Below are 19,514 nucleotides of genomic sequence, written 5' to 3' on the forward strand. Positions count from 1 at the left end.
AAAGAGACCTTTTGGTAGGCCATTATCAAGGTTTTCATGTATCAATGAACAAATAGTGAGTCCGTGTATGCAATCATAAGTAGCTGAAATCCAAGACCTGCTGCAAGAAGATGCAGGCCTCATTGCCCCAAGTGTAATAGTTATTGACATCAAAACCAAAACATATCTACTAAAAGTTATTGCATATCCATAAAGTTCTTTGCTAACAAATATCTGATTATTTCATGTTCCTGATTAATAAATTTAATGACAAAGTTTCCATCTTGAGATAATGATACAAGTTACTCTACTTGCAAGAGAAGGAAGAAAAAACATTTCAAAAATTAACTTCAGTAGTGTATCATATGTAATCAGAACCTTGTGCAATAAACAATCCATAAATAGGAAACAATAGATATAATATTTGTTGAACTGATTGTCTTGAAACTATCACACCGAAGTCACAGTACCTTGTTGACATAATGAATGAACTTATCCATTTGCCTAAACCAAGTGTTTGCATATTGATAACGGAAGTCAGTTCCCATGGTCCACATGATATGGTTTGTGCGAGTAACATTGGCCTGAAACACGAAAAGTCATCAGTTGAAGTGCATCGCTGGCTATGTATTCTTTGAAGAAGGAGAGTGATAGAAAAAATTAAGAAGTCAGTCGTTATTACCTTACAGCTAGAGTGACAGAAAAAATTATGGAGTATGTTACAGCTAAGCACATTCAAACTCATGATTTCCATTTAGCTTAAATTCAAACTATCAGCATACCAAATCCAATTTTTTAAGTCAATTCCCACTGCCCATACCACACAACAGTAAATGATCAAGTACTTATGCCAAAACCACGGGTAAAGCAAGCATATCCATTGCATGGATGGAGAACAAAACTGCAATATTGTATAGGGTGTAGAAGGAATGAGTGTCTTCATCTTTATGCTCAAAAGTGGCCAAAAAAAGCGTATATAGAACTTGGACAATCTAAACAAAATGTCTTTGGAGGCCACAAATTCCTCCAAGACACACACCTCTCTCCACAGCTTGAAGGCATACATAAATTGTTTCTTGCTCCTATAACTCGGGGAGAGCAACAAACCTAGGTCTTTATAGTAAGACCAGAGGTGCTTCCCTAGTTCTAAACACAAAATGTACATAATCAAAGAGAGCTCATAATTTATTCATGGGAAATTTACCAAAACACCATAAAATATCGACTATTTAACATTGCATCCATCTATCAAATCGCACCTAAAATATCAACTATTATAACTCACGATTATGTGTCCTTTGATGAATTTTTTAAATTAAATTAAAAGCAGATGATATTTTAAATAGTTCATCTCTTGGAAGCTTTTTGATAAATTTCCCTTGTTTTAGACAGTTGCTATTTTTGATTGACCAAATCCCATGACAAACAGATGGTATTGCAAATAGACCATCCAATTGTAGAGCATGTAGTGGAAGTTTACAACAAATTGTAAGCCTGGGATTTACTTCCGTGAGGATTTGCTTAAGTCCAAATTGTTTTATGTTAGAGATTTAAATGCAATTAGTTCATGACAACTTGTTTCATTGATTTTAGTTATACAAAACTATTATTCTGCCCGTACGATGTTAAATATCTAAGGATAAGTTTAGTTAGTCCAAGAATCTCTGATAACAAATGGAACTGGGAGACAAGATCCTCCTGATGATTATCTCATCCTAAAGTATTTCAACGGGACAAAGATCGTTGTTCTAGAGATTTCATAAGTCATACTTACAATCTCTAAACAAATTTTAATTGGATAACAATTCAAGTTCCCTAGAAGTAGATTACTGCACTTAAGAAAGACAAATTATACTCTCAGTACTGAAGCAATAACTGAATTATCTTCATATGAAATTCCAGCCACAAATGAAGATTAGAAGTATCAATATCACAGATTTACCTGCTCTATTGCAGCATTAACAAAGTCATCCACTCGCTCTGGCACATTGTAATCAAAAAGAAGAATATCATCCTACAAACCAAACCAAAAGATAAAAGGCTTAGCATGAATTCACAAGTCCAGAATTTATAGATGAATATCATGTAAAGATTACCTGAACAAGAGGTGATTCATCGTTAACTTCAAAGTAGAAACTTTCTGGGGGGTCATAATGCTTTGGAAATATGCTTGTGAAAATCTGAAAGATGCAATAATAAGAAAAAGAAACCAGTACAAATCATAGTTAACAAGTCAGGGACTATCAAGAAATCGGCTTACCATAAAATAGGAAAGAAATTGTTTTTATTTTAAAAAGTCTGATGAAAAAATTGGGTCAAAAATACGGATCGCCAAAAATACTTCATGTAAAGATATCGCTAATATATCGGACTAGGCTCAAAAATTCGGAGTCAAAAAATGGGATAAGTTAAAATGTTAGAAATTTTGAAATTCTAAAAAATAAAAATTATGTCAAAGCCATCAATAACTAATCCATTCATAAAAACTTTACTAGACTAATACAATTAAGTCAATTAATTTAGATATCTCATGACTCTCATCCAATCATATAATATTAAATACAGAAATAACTAGAAATATTCAAAATTAGGCATACGGCATGGTAGAGTCCAAAGAAAAGTTAGGAGTTTGGGAATGTGTAATCCCCAAGTCATATAGCCATGCATCATCATCTAGAGAGGTGTCCATAGTTTCCGCCTCTTTGGAAACCTCTTATAACAATGAACCAAGTTGTTCAAGATTAATTGCATTACAATCTCAAATTTCATTTTCACACGATGCAGCCATCATCTTCGAGTTCATTCGTATGTAAACCGAGTCAGTTAACATAGCTGGTGTCAATCTATTCTTTTTTTTGGTTTGAGTCCCCTCAAAAGCACTCCAATTTCTTTTGCATACTGATGAGCTACATTGTTGGCTCAAAATCCGAATGGCAACAATTCGAACCAGTGGAATGGTTCCTCCACATACTTCCCACCAAACTCCTACATAATGAGAAATTTTTAGCCACATACTCGAGATATAATTAAAAGTGAGATAAATTTTATTTTCTTCAAATACTGAAAAAATAAATAATACAAGAAGATACAAAAAACTAATAATCAAGAAGATACTTACGAGGATGAATTGTTGACAATAATCCCAATGCAACACCATCAAATATATTTGAATCCCGCGTATGGTACTTCAACAACTCTGAAAAGAATACAATTTTCTATTCTGCCTGAATCACTAAATTTGAAATCAAGGTAAAGTCATCCTTCATTTCAAGTTTAACAAACCCACCATACATTGAAGTTGGATTAAGAAATGCGGCAACAGCATGAATGGGGTGAATTATATTTCCCTTTCGCCTCTTTTCAAACATCTTCACCAATTCAACATACCTAGATTCGTTGCCATTATAATTTCTCTTTTCCATTGCTTCATATAAATATCCCATAGTTGACCCATCACTATCACATCATTCCAAAATTTGGAGCTTTGAATTATTTTTTGCGATTTTTGTATCATTTTACTCTTATTATAATTCATAGCTCTCCACTCAGAGGATGCAATTATCATTCTCAAAGCCCTTCTACTAGCGATACAGATTGAACCATCAAAAAGTTAGTGGCAAATTTAGTTTTACCATACTTTTTCAATTCCCTTCCATAAGTGTGCTTTCTCATTAAATCGAAAACAATGCCATGCCGATACATAAAATCCACTATTAACTTAGCAACCTTAATGACATTTTGTACCCAAATAACATTTCTATCAATGTCTTCTATAAGCAAATTCAACCCATGTGTAGCACACCGTGTTTTATGAATATGAAGGAATCTCGATTCTATTAGATCACCAGCAAGTACATAATTTGATCCATTGTCAGTCACAAGAAGAACGATATTTTGTGGTCCTAACTCCTCAATGACTTGAACAAGAATCTTTTCAAAGAATAATCCAGTTATGCTATGCTCAGAAATAATCTTTTCAAGAAACATAATCTTTTCAAGAATCTTCCACTAAGAGGCTTTGCAGCTCCGAACCCAAAATTGACCATCGTTCACAGGCATTCTAGTGCCCAAAATTGACCATCATTCGCAAGCATTCTGGTGATGGTCCTGATTGGGATTTGCCAAGTGGGATGATCTGTGCTAATTATTTGAAACTTCCTCCTTAAATGTTTCAAAAAGTGCTAGGCGGCACCTAGGCGGTCGAAAGGGGCGAGCGCCCAAGACCTGGGCAGCCCAGTAGAATTTTTTTTTTTTTTTGGGTTTTCTCTCTCTAAAATAGCCTCTAATGAGTTTTAGGTTTCAAATGAACCTAAACCCACAATTTTGCTTCTTTAGTATTAAAAAAAAGACCAACAAATACCCTCAAGGAGCCACATTTCTGCCCCAAGGTGGGGCGCAGGCCCTAGGCAGGCTCAGGCAGGCGCCCTGGGATATCCGCCTAGACGGCCGCCCAAGCGCTGAGCGATCCGCTTTTTGAAACTATGCTCCTTATTCATCCAAGGACAAATGAGGGAGAGGCTGCCAACAAAAGGGCAGGGTTCCTTCCACCTCTCTTAGCCTTCCACCTGTTTGTTAATTTCCACAGTGGTTTTAGAGAGAGAAAATGAAATGGGGGATACACAAATTGGCTTGCAAGGGCAAGAAGACTGTGGTTCAAGGGGTTTTTCTCTGTAATTTGCAGGAGGTTCAAATGGAGTTTTTCTCTATAATTTGCAGGAGCAAGAAGATTGTGGTTCAATAGGGTTTTTCTCTGTAATTTGCAAGACCCTAAAATCAATTTGGATTGCAAGAAGAACTATTTAGGTTTGTTGATTTTAAGCTTTTTTCTTTTAAGTTTTTGTATTCATTTAGGAATGCCATAAATATTCAAGGTTTAATATATATGTTTCCCAAGAGAATCTCTCACGATCGTTTGACATGGCCTTTATGTATCCATTGGCATGTGATGCTCCATTCAAAAGTTTTCCTCCCTAAACAAAGATGCCCATATGTTTCTAAACAATCTTATAGATTCTTCCAACAAATAATCACAGAAATCTAGTTTCTGCATCTATATAATTTTCTTTGCACAATAATTTCCTTTACACAATGATTTGCAAGTAAACAGTATTTCCTTTACACAATAACTGCTGAAATCTGCATCTACATGTTTAAGTGAAAAAGAAAAAGAAAAAAAAACCATACCTTCAATCTGTAAATGCGGCTTTGAAGAAGAAGAACACGATTTTAGCATAAACCCTAAGATAATAAACCCTAAGTCCTAACAATACATAAATCTATTGGGGATAAAAATTTCCATTTTAGGATTTTTTTTTTGTGGAAATAATATGTTTTTTTAGAAATTATACATAACTGGAAAAAAGTTGTTTCCCTTTAAAAAAAAATTTACAAGTAAAAAAATGAAATGTTTTTTTGGTCCCATTTAATACGTTCTGCATAAAAACGCGTTTTTAACATTATTATGACAACAATAATTTTTTTGACGAACTTTAAAAAAAAAACGCCGTTTGAAACGTTTATCAAAAAAACCTCTGATGTTTTGAAAAAATCGGCTATTAACTACCGATTTGCTAACTATGGTACAAATACAGTTTCTCTATCAATAGAAAGCCTAGAAATGACAAATTACATAGAATTGAAAGAATTTTAAAAGGTAGAATAAAGATTATAAAATTCCCTTCACATAATTTAATCTATAAGAAATACTCTAGTACAAATAAATTTCAATGTGGCTAACCTGAGCAGATGAGCCTAGGGTCCTAGAGCCCTGCCATACAACTTCAAGAGTCTTTTGGTCTTTCCGCTTTTGCCTATCTTGATAATCAATTCGAGCAAAGAAAAGGGAATCAAATCCAAGCTGCAAGACCAGACATTGCCATGAACTTTACAATAAATCATACTCATCAATAGGACAGTCGCCCTCTCATATCACCAAGTCACAAGTCACATTATTATGAAGCAATCTGCATTTTATCTAGACGAGATAATTTTCTTAATAAGAAAAGAAAAGAGAAGAAATTAAAGCAATGCCTTATGGAACTCAAACATTTATAGTAGGAATAGTAAAATCCCAAAACCCAACCTCCCCTCACTATACCAACATATGCCCAAATAGTGTATTAATAAACAGATATTTAATCACAACAACTAAATGCAGATTGGCAGCAATTTGACTCAGAATAAGAAAACTTGCACACAAAAGAAAATTTGATGTGACTATATATGTGCATTAAGCCTAGCAGTCATCTTCAAAGAGGGTGTAACATGAGCTAAATGGGACTGGCAGCTTCAATAAGCAGAATCAATCACTTGCAGCAGCTGAACAGCACAAAGTAATCAATGTGCTCCAAGAGGACAGCTCTCAATACCTAAAGGAAGTTCCTTCTTGTTTGTACAAGTACAAAAAGCAGTCATTAAGCAATATGCCTAGACACCGGCATAGAACTTTGTGCACCAAAATCCTGAGCATATCTTCCTTATTGGTCAACGAAGGCCCTTTTACATATTTTTATAGATCGTAGACGATATTGATATGGTTACATTGGTCGAATAAATGCAACCAAAAAGTGATGTAACCCAAGAAAGAAAAACAAGGAAAAATATATGAAAAGTTATCCACTAGGAATATCTTAGAACTATACAGCAAAAACCATCAAATCTAGATCCTTTGAGGCATTGCAAGATAAAAAGGCAGAAGAAAAAGAGTAGAGGGTTGCAAAAATAGAGGAATGCATACTTCAGCACCAAGCAAGTAAGCTTGTACTGCTGAGTGTCCAAAGGGATCAATCTGCCAGCCAATCCTAGGAGTCTTGCCAAACTCCTGCTTAATAAAACGATGCCCAAGAGTTGTTTGATCAATCATGTCAATGTAGTGGGGAGCTGCTTCATCATGCATGCACATTCCACCATTTCTGTGGAGTCAGAGTGCATCATCAGATGTTAAAAACTTGGATCATCAAATCAACCACATAAGCCTTGTAAAAACATACAAGTTCCACCATAATAGGTCTCTACGACGCAAAAATAGACATTAGATCAGAAAGATGGCTAACCCACATCAAAAACTTATGGGGGATTATTATGAAGAGAAACAAGAATAAGCGTTACATAAACTCTAATTGGCCTGAGTTAACGAGTGCCTTGACAACTGCCTGCATTGCTTCGCTCTGTTCTCTCCACCAACGCTGGAAAAATGCCTGCAGTGGATCACAGAGAGAGAGAGAGAGAGAGAGAGAGAGAGATGTTTCAGCATTAGTACTGAATCAGCCCAATCCTAAAGGATAAGAGAATTCATAAAAATTTCTTGCAAGGGTTGATACATGCATGCATACATTATCCATTTATACAGGCATAAGACTTAGCAGTCCCAGCTGAGAGAGAGACAGAGAGAGTTTGCAGCACAAAAGCTGAATAACCCAATCTGGAAACAAATAAGAAAAAATGAGGAAACCTATCATGCCTGCTCCACATAGATGAACTTGCGGTTCTTATCCGCCAGCAACGCAGGAATAAGGGAATCCAATACATTCTGCACAGAAGCACCCTGAAAAAAAGGAAAAAGAACAGGAAAGAAAAAAGATTTTCAGGTGACAATTTCAGAAAAACATGCATGCACAAATCCTAAATTAAAAAAAAGGGAATACATGCCACACATAATGACACATCATTCAGTGTACATAGAGTTGCATCCACCATCCATCCTCAAGATTTGTAGTGGAGAGCATATGTAGTACCGGTGACTGACATTCAAACATAACTACAGGACATCACACTCTCCATATTGAGAATGGATGGAGGTTTTTTTTTTTTTTGGTAATTCGGGGAAGACAGGCCCCTACCCCTTTTTTCAATAGATTAGGGAGTCACGTTTTGAAGGTGTTAATTGGGGGTGTCAGCGGTAGGAATGGATATCACAAAGTAATAACTAGGTGTGGGGATGCTACCACCACAACCCCAGCCCCTTTCCTAGAATGGATGGAGGTTTGTGGATACGCTAACTGTATATTCTCTACCAAACACAGAATTTGTATTGCATAGTTTCTCAGTTTCTCTATAATAAAACCCATTACACGAATCCAGAGAATTAGAGGTGAATGGTATACTTTCCTCGGAATAAAACCCAATATATGAATTCAAAAATGACTGTGAAACGAACCTGAATCGAATTGTTGGAACCAACATAGTACTGATCAACAGTCTTCAACCACCCCACATCATCATGAGTATGAGCAACCAAATGGACGTTGATCTTTCCAGGAACTGTCCTCTGAGAAGTGTTATAGGCTATGAACTTTCCATACGCACTTCCATTACAGAAAACAATTCCCAAAACCAATAGCAAAACCACTCTAACTTCCATTGCTATTGCAGTTCTCTTGCTGACTGACTGTAACAGGAAACGTGTCTAAATTAATGGAAAAATAATAACGTAGAAACCTAAAGTCCAAAAATTGAACTATCCAATTGCAATTTCACTAAATTAGGAAGTCACAAAAATATCAAAGGTTTCTTTTCCTTCTCAGAACTCTATGTTTCACTAACAGTGTAAGAAACTCTAATAAATTTCTGAAACCATAGACAATAAACGAACTTCACTAAGCCACTAAGGAATACATTAAGCATCACCAAATCCCGAAATTAAACTAAACGCTATTATTGTCCACATTAACAGAAGCAGTAAAAGCTTAAAATATCTGAACGTGTCTAGAAGGATGAACTTCACTAGATTAAGTGATCGCCACAATTAGCAGAAACTGTAATAGGTGCCATCACTTTCACAGAGACCTCTGATTCAACACTGCACAATAAAAAGCTTGAATTGACAACAAATTTAAAAAATCGAATCATCAAATTTACCACGACACTTATTCCACACTAAGCGATCACCATGCTCATCAGAAAGCTCACTCTACACTGTCCACACCATTACTGTTGCAAAGACCTCAGTCAACTTCATGAAAGACCGAAACCCTAGCAATAAAGAGCCATTTAAGCCCAAAAAACCCTCGAACCAGTCCAAACAAATTCGATCACGGCGGATTTAACGATAAAATGGAGAATAATAATGAGTAAACGCTGGTCATTTACCTTTTGTATCCTTTTATAGCAATAATGATGAAGCTCTGATAATCATTCCTGCTTTTTGTTTAATCTTCTCCAACAATTTTAGGGTTTAACAAATGGAGTAGGCTTACTGGAAAAGTAAAGATGTTGAGATTTCAGCGTCTGTTTTCGTAAATGGATAGCTGCTTCGCTTTATTTACAGGGCGCCAGTTTTGATCGGATTAAGTGGAGTTTAGTCCCATTTTTAAGTCGAGTTAGTAACTTAATTGATATATCCATTTTAAAATAGGGTTGGTGAGGATACTATATATCGGTGATGCCCCTTAGTTTTATCCAGAATCCGGGATGAGTTCACGTGGAAGTTGCACGCGCTGTTTGGCTTTTATTGAATCTAAGGGAAGATCGGATGGCTGCTTTTAAATTTAAAGATCTCCCATTCGTAAATCTTGGCCGTCTGTTACTTGTTGAAGTGCGTGCTTATCCACCTGCTTATACAATATAAGTTGGAAAATTTATCCGAGGAATAAATTATAGAAAAGTCTAGAATAAGATTATTTATCTTTTATACAAAGTGGCACATTAGTCTTGACCATGGGATGTAAAATCGGGTGGCTGTAATTATTTCATTGATCAAGCTTAAGCTTCAAAAGAAATTTTCCAAGCTATCAAATTTCATATCAAATGGTTGTAAAGAATTGTGACCACCTTATATAAAAGATAAATAGTCTCAGTGTCTACTATCCTATAAATTATATATCTCCTATAGTAACAAAGTACTAAATTTTTTTAATAAGGAAAAAGTTTATATAATGATGCAACCTTATAATGTAGAACTATAGATGCACCTCAAAAATCCATTGGAAAAGGTAGTTTTAATGCTGAAAAACCTGTCGATTGATCATCTCGACATCGAGATGTATGACCATGAAAAATAAAAATATTTTAAGTCTAAGAAATAGTGCATTTTACAACATATTATCTACACCGTTCATTTTCAAGATTTTCATAAGTTTATAGCTCTACTTGATTTTAACCACTTTTACAATTTAAAATTGTATAATTAGATATAAAAATAGATTTTGAGATAATCCTAAGAACATTTTACATCAAAATTATATACCATGATAAAATTTGAATGTACACCTCACCTCTACAGCTAATGACGCAGCTGTAACCTCTTAATAAAGATGCAATTTCTATAAGACCATTACTTTGTTAAAATAAATAAAAAATAAAAAACGAAAGCATTACTTCGAAATTTTGTTTCAAAAACATTTTAGGCATGAGAAATTCTTGAGATGACTTTGAAATTTGTTTCCACCTTATGAAACAAATTTTAAAAATAAAAAAATGGTGTGAATATGTAAACACTTGAAAATAGAACATTTAGATAATATATTAAAGGGGGAGGTTCGTATAAGGTGTCAACCTTATACTATTGAAGTAAAGTGCGCCTCAAAACAATTCCGAAAATGCAGTTTCGGTGCCGCAAAGCCTTGTGATGACCAGAAAATATGTTGTTGTCCCCAATAATAAAAGTTAAAGTTGCATAAATAGTGACAATCAAGCAGATCTTTAAATAGTTGAAAATTTTGAAAATAGACAGTCCAGATAATGCATTAGAAGATGAACTATTTTTAGGACTAGAAATCCCTTTTTTTTTTAATGTATATAAGTCAAAAGATCGAGATGATCGATTTGAAGGATTTCCAGCATAGGAAAAACCTTTTCTATTGAGTTTTTTAGGTACACCTTTCTCGTACAAATATAAGGTCGACAATTTATATAAACTTTTTCTTATATTAAAACATACCCGGTCTTTTAGGGCTTGAAACCCCCTTTTTTTTTTTTTTTACAACCATGATGATCAAATTCGAGATGATCAATTTAAAGGTTTTCTTATGCTAGAATTATAATTTTCCATAAGCCGTGGCCTTATTTTAATAATTTAATAGTATTCCATTTTCTGCTATTTCAATTCATGTGGATTTTGAAGGTTTGAAATAGACAAAGTTTATATGAGGATGCAAACTTATTTGTAGATGTAGCTTGCAGTGATTTGCACTATCCATTTAGACTATATAGATTTGATATTATCTTAAAAGATGTGTGATATTATAATATTATCTTAAAAGATATATCAAATTTATACCACCTAAATGAAATAAATCATATAAATTATCTTTTTTTGTTTTAGTGCTAACTATTACTTTATTAACGAAAAGAGCCAAGCACTATAAGTATAACTATTAACAAATAAAGGAAAAAAAAAGAAAAGAAAAATAACCTACTTTCAAAGAAGACCGATCTAGACTCCTAAAATACAATATAATTATGAACCTTGAAGACCTTATACCACCAACCTCCAAATAATCCCCAATCCCCACAAAACACATAAATCAATGTCTGAAGGCCTCGTCCAGTCGTCCTCTTCGACGTCCTCAACTTAACCTAGGCTTCCCACCATTACTCGTATTAAGCACTGCCCCTTCAACAGTCACCTGACCAGTTGAGGTTATGGCGATACACAACCTACTACGACAACACCCAGAAGAGAAGTGATAACAGCGTGAGAGCATACCAATCAGTGTTGGTGTGCAAGCATGATAGTGACAGTGTAGAGCATCACAACCATACTTTTACAAACAATGTTGCAACCCTATACAAACCACACCCTTTTGAAATTGAATCAAAAGATATAGATGCTATCTGATAAATTCTCTTAGTATTTTTGTGTTGTAAATAGCTATTTACCAACAAACTTTGGTTAGTTTCACCTAAAAGATAGGTGGGAGTATTAAATGGTAGTAATGCTAAAGGATAGCATAAATTAGTTCCAACAAAGTCACTTGCGGCTCATGTTTTGATATTCCTATATGAAGGAAAAATATACAAAGAGACTATTTATTTTTGGGAAAGCTTTCTATGCTTCTCCTACAACATAAAACATATATACTTCCCTTTATCCAACTATCCATTCTGAATGGAGGGCTAAAATTGCCCCAATCACAATGTCACGTCTCTACACTATTTTATTTTTAATGTTTTTTTCTACAAACTAATTTAACAGTAAATTTTGTACATCCAATCCTCTATTAAACTTGCACTAGCGAAAAATATAAAACAAATAGTTTCAATAAAATAAAATGATCAAAATACCCTAAAAGATTTAAGGGGTATTTTGGTCATTGTATTTTACCAAAAAATTATTTGAATATGTTTTATAGGTGCCCAATGAGAAAATGGCACATACCAAATTTTATATTCATATAATTTGTATAAAAAAAAACTAAAAATAAAATACTTTGAGACGTCGGATCTAAGATCAAATGGTGAGTGGCTCTCTTGATCAAAATTGGATGGTTGGATGGTAGGGGAAGCATAGATCTTCTATGTTATAGGAGAAGTATAGAAACCGTTCCCTTTACTTTTAGTACCACTTGTCTATTAGATTTCCATTTGGGTAGTTGTAAGAGTATCATTAATTGACTGGTCTCAAGTTAAAAATGAATAAATTGGACTTTGTCAGATACCCCAAGCCATCCAATTTGACATTGACCTTCTTGTATTTAAAATAAATGGTCTCTTAATATATAATCCAATTATTAAAAAGATAAAGAAACTACATGAATAAGAACTAGATGAGAAATATTATAAAAAGCTTATGCAGACTTGTTTAGCCAACCCTATCAAGCAAAAATGACTTGTCAATCCAGCCAAAACTGGTCAAATATAAGTACTAGCTTGTTCTTGATTAGGCACCATTTTTGTTTTAACAAATTGGCCAAACCACATGTTAACAATCTAATCCATAGAGTCGGCTAGTCTAGTCCAATCTTTATTTATAGGGCGAGGGTTGTATAAGGTGCCCACCTTATATTGTACAAATAAGGGTTCACTCTAAACTTTACTAGAAGATGTAGTTCTAGTGTCAGACGCTTTACAATGGCTTGAAAGTCTATGTTCAACCCGAACTATGAAATTTGAAATTTCAAAAACAGTGCAAATCGAGCAGATCTATAAACACTTGAAAATATTGAAAAACAACGACCAAATAATTTATTACAAGATACACTATTTTTTAAGACTTAAGATTATTTTTTACTTTATATCCATACATCTCAAAATGCAAGGTTTCCTAACTCTAGAATTCTCTTTTCTACTGGATTTTGAGGTGCACCTTAATTTGATAATATAAAGTTGCTACCATATATAAACTTTTTTCTTGTAAGCATGGTTGAGAAAGAGTGCATCCCTTTAGTAATTGGCGGCAAATAGGCGAGAGAGTTTATGATGATTTCTACGCGTTTGTGCTGAGAGAGGAGGGGTGTGTAAAATGTAAGTAAAGTTCTCGATAAAAAGAGATAGCAAATGATTACGGCAGCAGGATATGGTATCCCTCAGAAACACCATTCAAGAGTTTTAAAAAAATTTGAATAAAAGAAAAGAAAAATTATTTGGTGCCTCCAATGTCACAACCCCTCGCCCTGACCCCTACCGTACCCTACCGGATGGCGATAGAGTGCGGGACCACAACCGGTGGTAGAGAATTCCACTCAGGATGAAGTGCGCTCATTCCTTTAGAAATGCGGCAATCAAAGCAAACCACGAAACAAAGAAAACTCTAACACAAGCACAGGAACTAGGTCAAAGGAGAATTAAGATTTATGACATTACATAAACATCTTGAAGTAGCACATCTGTTCAAGGCGCAGAAGGCCTAAATTACAAAAATTCATAGTTCCAAAAAGACAACCCAGAACATGGCCCTCTGCCAAAAACACATACAAGCAAAATGTCTTCTTTACAGGTACGGGCCTTCGTCGACCAGATCGATCTCCCCCAACCGGAAGTCTTATAACCTACAACTTCTACTCTCTTATCAAGTCACATCACACCACCACAAATAACTCGTGTGTGGCGTCATTGAATCACTTCACTATTATCAATCACACAAGAGGGTCATGCTTGGAGCATGCCTTCATATCACTCTTTATTTAGCATTCATCATTTGGCACTCAGGCCTTTCACATTGTCAGCACATAGAATTTCATTGTATAGAATTCATTATATGGCACTTCAGTATATGAATATTACATAGCACACACTAATTACCATTCACACTCATGTCATGATACTCACTATATAGTATGCACATTCACTATTTGGATATCACATAACATTCACTAAATAGAATTCACATCCCTTTCATGGTATTCACTGCATCACATTCATTAATTAAATATCATATAGCATTCACTAAATAACATTCATAGCTGAGCATGCACAATTTCTGGAAAGTTCTGTCAATAGTGACCAAACACCGTAAAATGGGCGTAGTTTTCAATCTAGGACGTTTTTCACGAAAGTATTTTCATACAATTTTAAGTATTCCCATAAACCTTTCAAATTATGGTGATTTGGAAGAAAAATGATCTCTTTTGGTCATTCAAAATTGGTGGCAACAGTGACATCAGTTTTGAGTTTCCATAATATCTGCCCACAGTGACATGTCTTTGCATTTAATCGTGTAACTCTCAAATTATGAAGAATTTCGAAAAGTGCTCAACAGGTGATTTCAAGCTTATTCATAAATCTTTAAAATGACTATAGGTTGGAAGAAAACGGGCATCATTTGGTTGTTTAAAATACATGACAACAGAAACATCAATTCGGCAACTTATTAAAATTGTCCACAATGACCTATTTACATAATTGAAGTTATAGCTTCTCATTCATGAAGAATTTGAACATGGTTTTAACATGAACATTATAGTGGACACATACACCGTTCAAATGGTGGTGATTTGAACAAATCTGGACACTTGTTGGTCATCCAAAAGTTTCGTACAAGGTAGAAGACAGTGGCTGGAAATCTGTTGTCTGTTAACAGTGACATAATCTTACTTATTGAAGTATAAATCTTAACATGTGCAAAACTTCATGATATCACAAGAATAAAAGTTGTAGTGGACACACATAGCTCTTATTCAAAACCAATTTGAGCTCATTTAGACTCCGTCTGTTCACTGAGATATTGGATACAAAAACACCTATAGTTCCTGGAAATTCATTTTCCCCTTTTTCTTTCCCCAAAATCTTTATTCATGTTTAAGCACAAACCATCAACATCAATATCTTTCAACCCATAGATGATAAACATTCACCATTTACTCTATCTAGACTAAATTCGCAGGAATATTTGACGAGCAATATCATTGTTCACAGAGGTTATACAATCATGCATTCAACACACAAGATTCAAAGCTCTAAGCTCATTCTTATACCTCCATACTTCATGCATAAAACATTTATGATACACACTTCTAAATCTACTTACCTTAGATGCACAAAACTCGCAAATCCTTCTCCTACAATCCTCTTTAAGTCTCCCATTGGCTGCTTTAACAGTGAGGTAAGGGAGCCTCCTCCAAGTCCTTCAACTTTCCTTAGAGAGAGAGAAAGGATGAGAGAGTGTGGGTGGAAGTGGCGTGAGGGGAAAGAGGAGGGCTTAAATACTCTTGAGGTAGCAAGTGGCATCCCCTGGTTGACAAGTGGCGAGCCACTCACATGTAGCTGACAAGTGGCAAACAAAGGCCATGCACGGCAGTGTTACACATGACGCTAGTCCCCCTTTCACGTGCGACACTTGCCCATGACGTGCGCGGCGTTACTCCTTACGCACGCGACATATTTCTCTTATGCGCGCGGTATTTTTCCCTTACTAGGGTGACGTTTCTCTTATGCGTACGACATTTCTCCCTGACGCACGCGGCGTTTCTCTCTTATGCCCGCGACATTTCTCCATTACACGTGTGGTGTTTCCTTCTTATGCACGTGACATTTCTCCCTTATGCGCGTGCACACACAGCGTTGCCTTACTTTCATGTCTCCAAACAGCGTTACCCCTCCTCGCTACTTAGCCGGCAATGACTCTCTCACTACGCTGCCGACGTTGCCCCCCAAGCTCCCCGCCTTATTGCCTTTTACCCGAAATCTGACTTAGTAAAATTATTAGGTCGTTACATCCAAGCTTGAACCTGTTACTATGCGGGCTTGGAGATCTACACCGTCCACCAAAACAGGGTCCCATAAACTGAATTTTAATGGTAGCTCATAAGGAAATCCAAGCTTGATAGGAATTCGGGGGCTATCCGTTGTGATAGAAAACTTTTCTCTATATTCTATTGAATTATTGATATTACAATATAATGATATTTTATAGAGACTGTACAACCAATACTTGCTAAATCTGTAGGATACAGTTTCTATGTAGACACTGACAGGTCTGGGATACAGTTTCTATGCGAAACAAAAAGGGAAAGTGGTGGTCAAGGCAGAGATTTTTAGGGAGATACAAAAATTTCAAGGTGGGAGAGAGAAACAGAGGGCATACAGTTAGAGTGAGAAAGAAACTGGTTTTCAATGACCACCATAGTGGGTTTTTGTTGGAGAGAGATTCAATGGCCAATGTTTGACTTTTAGAGAGAAAGGGAGAGGTTGTTGGCGTTCACAGAGGTTGCAAAGAAGACCCAGAGAGAGATTGCAGAGATCTCAGGAAGACCGAGAAATCAAAGGTGTGAAGCGTTGCAGAGCGCCTTCCGAGCCAAAGAGACTGAGAGCAAAGAACCTTGCTCTGATACCATGTGAGAGAAATTTTTTCTTTGTATTCTATTGAATTAATAATATTACAATACAATGATATTGTTATAGAGACTGTACAACTAATACTTGCTAAAACTGTACGATACAGTTTCTATGTAGACATATTATATAATTAGACACTGACAGGTCTGAGATACATTTTCTATGTAGAGAGTTGCCATATCTGTGGCACACTGACGGATCTGGGATACAGTAGAGAGTTGCCTATCGGTGAAGCTATTGCAAATCAAGCTGAAATGCTTGCTCTTTTTCATGGATTGAAGATCTTTTGCAATAGAAATTTGGGCAATTTTTGTGCGATAGAAGGTGACTCGAAGAATGTCATTAGATGGTGCGATAAAAAGCAAAGAGTGCCATAGAAATGTAATTCAGTTTGGTTACAGATTCTTGATTTGGTAGAAACTATGAGTGTATCTTTTCCCCAAATTTTTAGAGAGGCCAACTCCTTAGCAGATTCTCTTGCTAGGTGTGGTTCCTCCTTGCCTTTGCTCACCATTTCACATGATGTAATCCCCCTTGGGTAATTTCCTTTTCAATAAAAGTTCAAACTATTCGTAAAAAATATTAATAATAATATTTCTCCAAAGAAAAAGTAAAATCAACGGTTCAAATATTTTCTCCAAAAAATATCATTTTTAATTTTTAACATATATTTATTTTTACAGATTAATAATCTCCATGTTAAAGATTATACATTCCCTAAAAATTAAGATCAAATTCTATTTCAAAACGCAAATTATTAAAGGGCCCGCATTTCTACATGTGAGTCTATGGACTCATAGAAACCGTGTCCAAAAGAAAAATTCAGAACAAGAAACACAAAGGGAATTTTTTTTTTTTTTTTCTTTAAGGGGTTACTATGTGGATGATTGTCCCAAAGGGTAGGTACAGCAACAAAAGATACCAGGGTGTAGAGTGTCCAAGATTGTAGAGTGGTAGTAGGGGATTCGAAACCCCACCAGACATCAAATATATTTTACATGTTTCAATATACGAATTTTGAGCATGTGATTTATTCAACGTGAACAACCTCAAATAAATTAATTTAATATGGGTGTAATTTGTATAGGAAAAAGTTTTATACAAGGTTGTAACTTTAAAATGTAGAATCACAATGCACCTCAAAAATCCATCATAGAAGGTTGTTTTAACGTTGAAAAACCCTCTAATTGATCATCTCGATATTGAGATGTATGAATGTAAAAAAAAAAAAACTTTGAGTCCCAGAAGTAATGCATCTTGTAAAACATTTTCTAGACCGTCTATTTTCAAAATTTTCATATGGTCATAGATCTACTTGATTTTAACCATTTTTGGAGTTTAAAATTTTATAATTAGATATCAAAATGGATTTTCAGATATTCCTAAGAATTTTTTGTATCAAAATTACATGTTTCGATAAAATTTGGAGGTGCACCTTAATTGGAATGTTTAAGGTTGCAACCTTATAGAAACCACACCCATTTGTATAAGGCTGAGGCCCTAAGAAATCAATATGAGGCGCACCTTGCAATAGTGTCGAAAGACATTTTTCCATGAAATCTTGTGATGGCCTGAAAATTTATTTTCATCTCTAATTATAAAATTTAAATCTTAAAAAATAGTGTAAATTGAGCAAATCTCTGATAATCTTGAAAATTGGCGGTCCAGAAAAAGCATCACAAGATGTACTATTTCCAAGACTTGAAATACATTTTTTCTCATGTTTATATATCTTAAGGTCAAGATAATTGACTTCAGGACTTTTGGACAACGAAACAACCTCTTCTAGTGAATTTTCAAGGTACACCTTAATTTGATTGTTTAGAGCCTTACCCTTGCATAACCGTTTTTCATCTAATATATTTTCTTTTATATTCCTGAAAAAATAATGTTTCAGTATTGAAATAGAAGTCGTCCAAAATCTGCATAGCCTAATTGAAGTGTTTATAGTAGTCAGTTTATTTATTTCTTTTTGAAAATAGTCCTCTTAGGGCTATTTTAAAGTGGATCCCCAGATTCAGCTTTTACGAGGAGAATACGCATATAAAGTGTTGCTGTGGGAATACTCTCTATGCACTCAAACCATATTACAGAACAATTTGGATGGACTACTAAAACATTATGGTTTTTATTCTCCAAACACCCTTATATGGGTCTTTATCCAATTCTTAATTTGCAGCCGAACCGACTAAACTCACAATAAAGAAAAATGGAAAAAAAATTATATAAGGTTGCAATCTTAAAATATATAATTAAGGTGCACCTTAAAAATTCTTCATAAATGATTACTCAGATTTTGGAAAACCTTCTAATTGATTATCTAGACATCGAGATGTATGAATATGAAAAGAAAAATAAATTTCTACTCAACTTGAATCATTTTTAGAATTTAAAATTTAGTAATGATCTTATGAAACCCTCCCACACCCATGTGTGTAGGACCCCAAAAGATCACCATTAAATTTGGCATAGATCTCTAGAAAAGTCAAATCCCATACCCATGTGATACTTTTTCTAGAGATCTCTGCCAAATTAAATGGTGATCCTTTAGGATCCTACACACATGGGTGTGGAAGAGTCTCATAGGATCATTACTCTTTAAAATTCTATAATTAGAGATGAAAATAGATACTCAGGTCATCCTAAGATTTTTTGACACCAAAATTATATTTATGATAACATCCGAATTTGCACCTTAATTTGATTGTTTAAGGTTGCAACCTTATGCAAACCGCACTCAAAATAAATACTTATTTTACTTATTCGAAAGTTCAAAAAAAAAAAAACTTTATTCAAAAATTTAAAAAGTAAAGAAAAGGAAATAC

At 34.8% G+C, this 19,514-nt stretch overlaps 1 protein-coding gene and 2 long non-coding RNA genes across 7 annotated transcripts in view; 1 reads left to right on the top strand and 2 right to left on the bottom strand.

Moving 5' to 3' along the window:
* The window catches only part of LOC18434345 (Glycosyl hydrolase family 38 protein), a 32,138-nt gene extending 22,932 nt beyond the window's left edge, over positions 1–9,206 (bottom strand). For 2 of the 4 annotated variants that reach the window (XR_016056922.1, XM_011625107.3), the window contains exons 1-10: positions 9,067–9,206; positions 8,836–8,949; positions 8,135–8,365; positions 7,439–7,522; positions 7,087–7,175; positions 6,716–6,890; positions 5,717–5,836; positions 2,076–2,159; positions 1,922–1,993; positions 450–563 (exon numbers count right to left, since the gene is read on the bottom strand). Coding sequence is in view for 3 of the 4 variants with exons in the window: in XM_011625107.3 (XP_011623409.1) it covers positions 450–563; positions 1,922–1,993; positions 2,076–2,159; positions 5,717–5,836; positions 6,716–6,890; positions 7,087–7,175; positions 7,439–7,522; positions 8,135–8,338 (942 nt within the window). In the remaining variant the exon portion in view is untranslated. Of the gene's footprint in view, positions 1–449; positions 564–1,921; positions 1,994–2,075; positions 2,160–5,716; positions 5,837–6,715; positions 6,891–7,086; positions 7,176–7,438; positions 7,523–8,134; positions 8,366–8,701; positions 8,777–8,835; positions 8,950–9,066 lie in introns of all 4 variants that reach the window. The other 2 variants (XM_020667421.2, XM_006844417.4) reach the window with 2 other exon arrangements.
* Positions 9,207–13,685: 4,479 nt separating this feature from the next.
* On the bottom strand, positions 13,686–15,521 carry LOC148781514 (uncharacterized). Of its 2 annotated transcripts, none has more exons than XR_016056924.1 (2): positions 15,383–15,521; positions 13,686–13,981 (listed from the first exon to the last, which is right to left on the bottom strand). It is a non-coding gene; the product is annotated as an uncharacterized LOC148781514 (long non-coding RNA). The 2 variants fall into 2 exon arrangements; XR_016056923.1 differs by having other exon boundaries at positions 13,686–13,904; positions 15,383–15,515.
* Positions 15,522–16,174: 653 nt separating this feature from the next.
* Positions 16,175–17,269, top strand: LOC148781515 (uncharacterized). Its single transcript, XR_016056925.1, has 2 exons — positions 16,175–16,688; positions 16,858–17,269. It is a non-coding gene; the product is annotated as an uncharacterized LOC148781515 (long non-coding RNA).
* Positions 17,270–19,514: the final 2,245 nt, after the last annotated feature.

Source organism: Amborella trichopoda, chromosome 6 (assembly GCF_054954075.1).
Source record: "Amborella trichopoda isolate Santa Cruz 75 chromosome 6, AtrichopodaSantaCruz75HAP2 v2.0, whole genome shotgun sequence".
Lineage (NCBI taxonomy): Eukaryota > Viridiplantae > Streptophyta > Magnoliopsida > Amborellales > Amborellaceae > Amborella > Amborella trichopoda.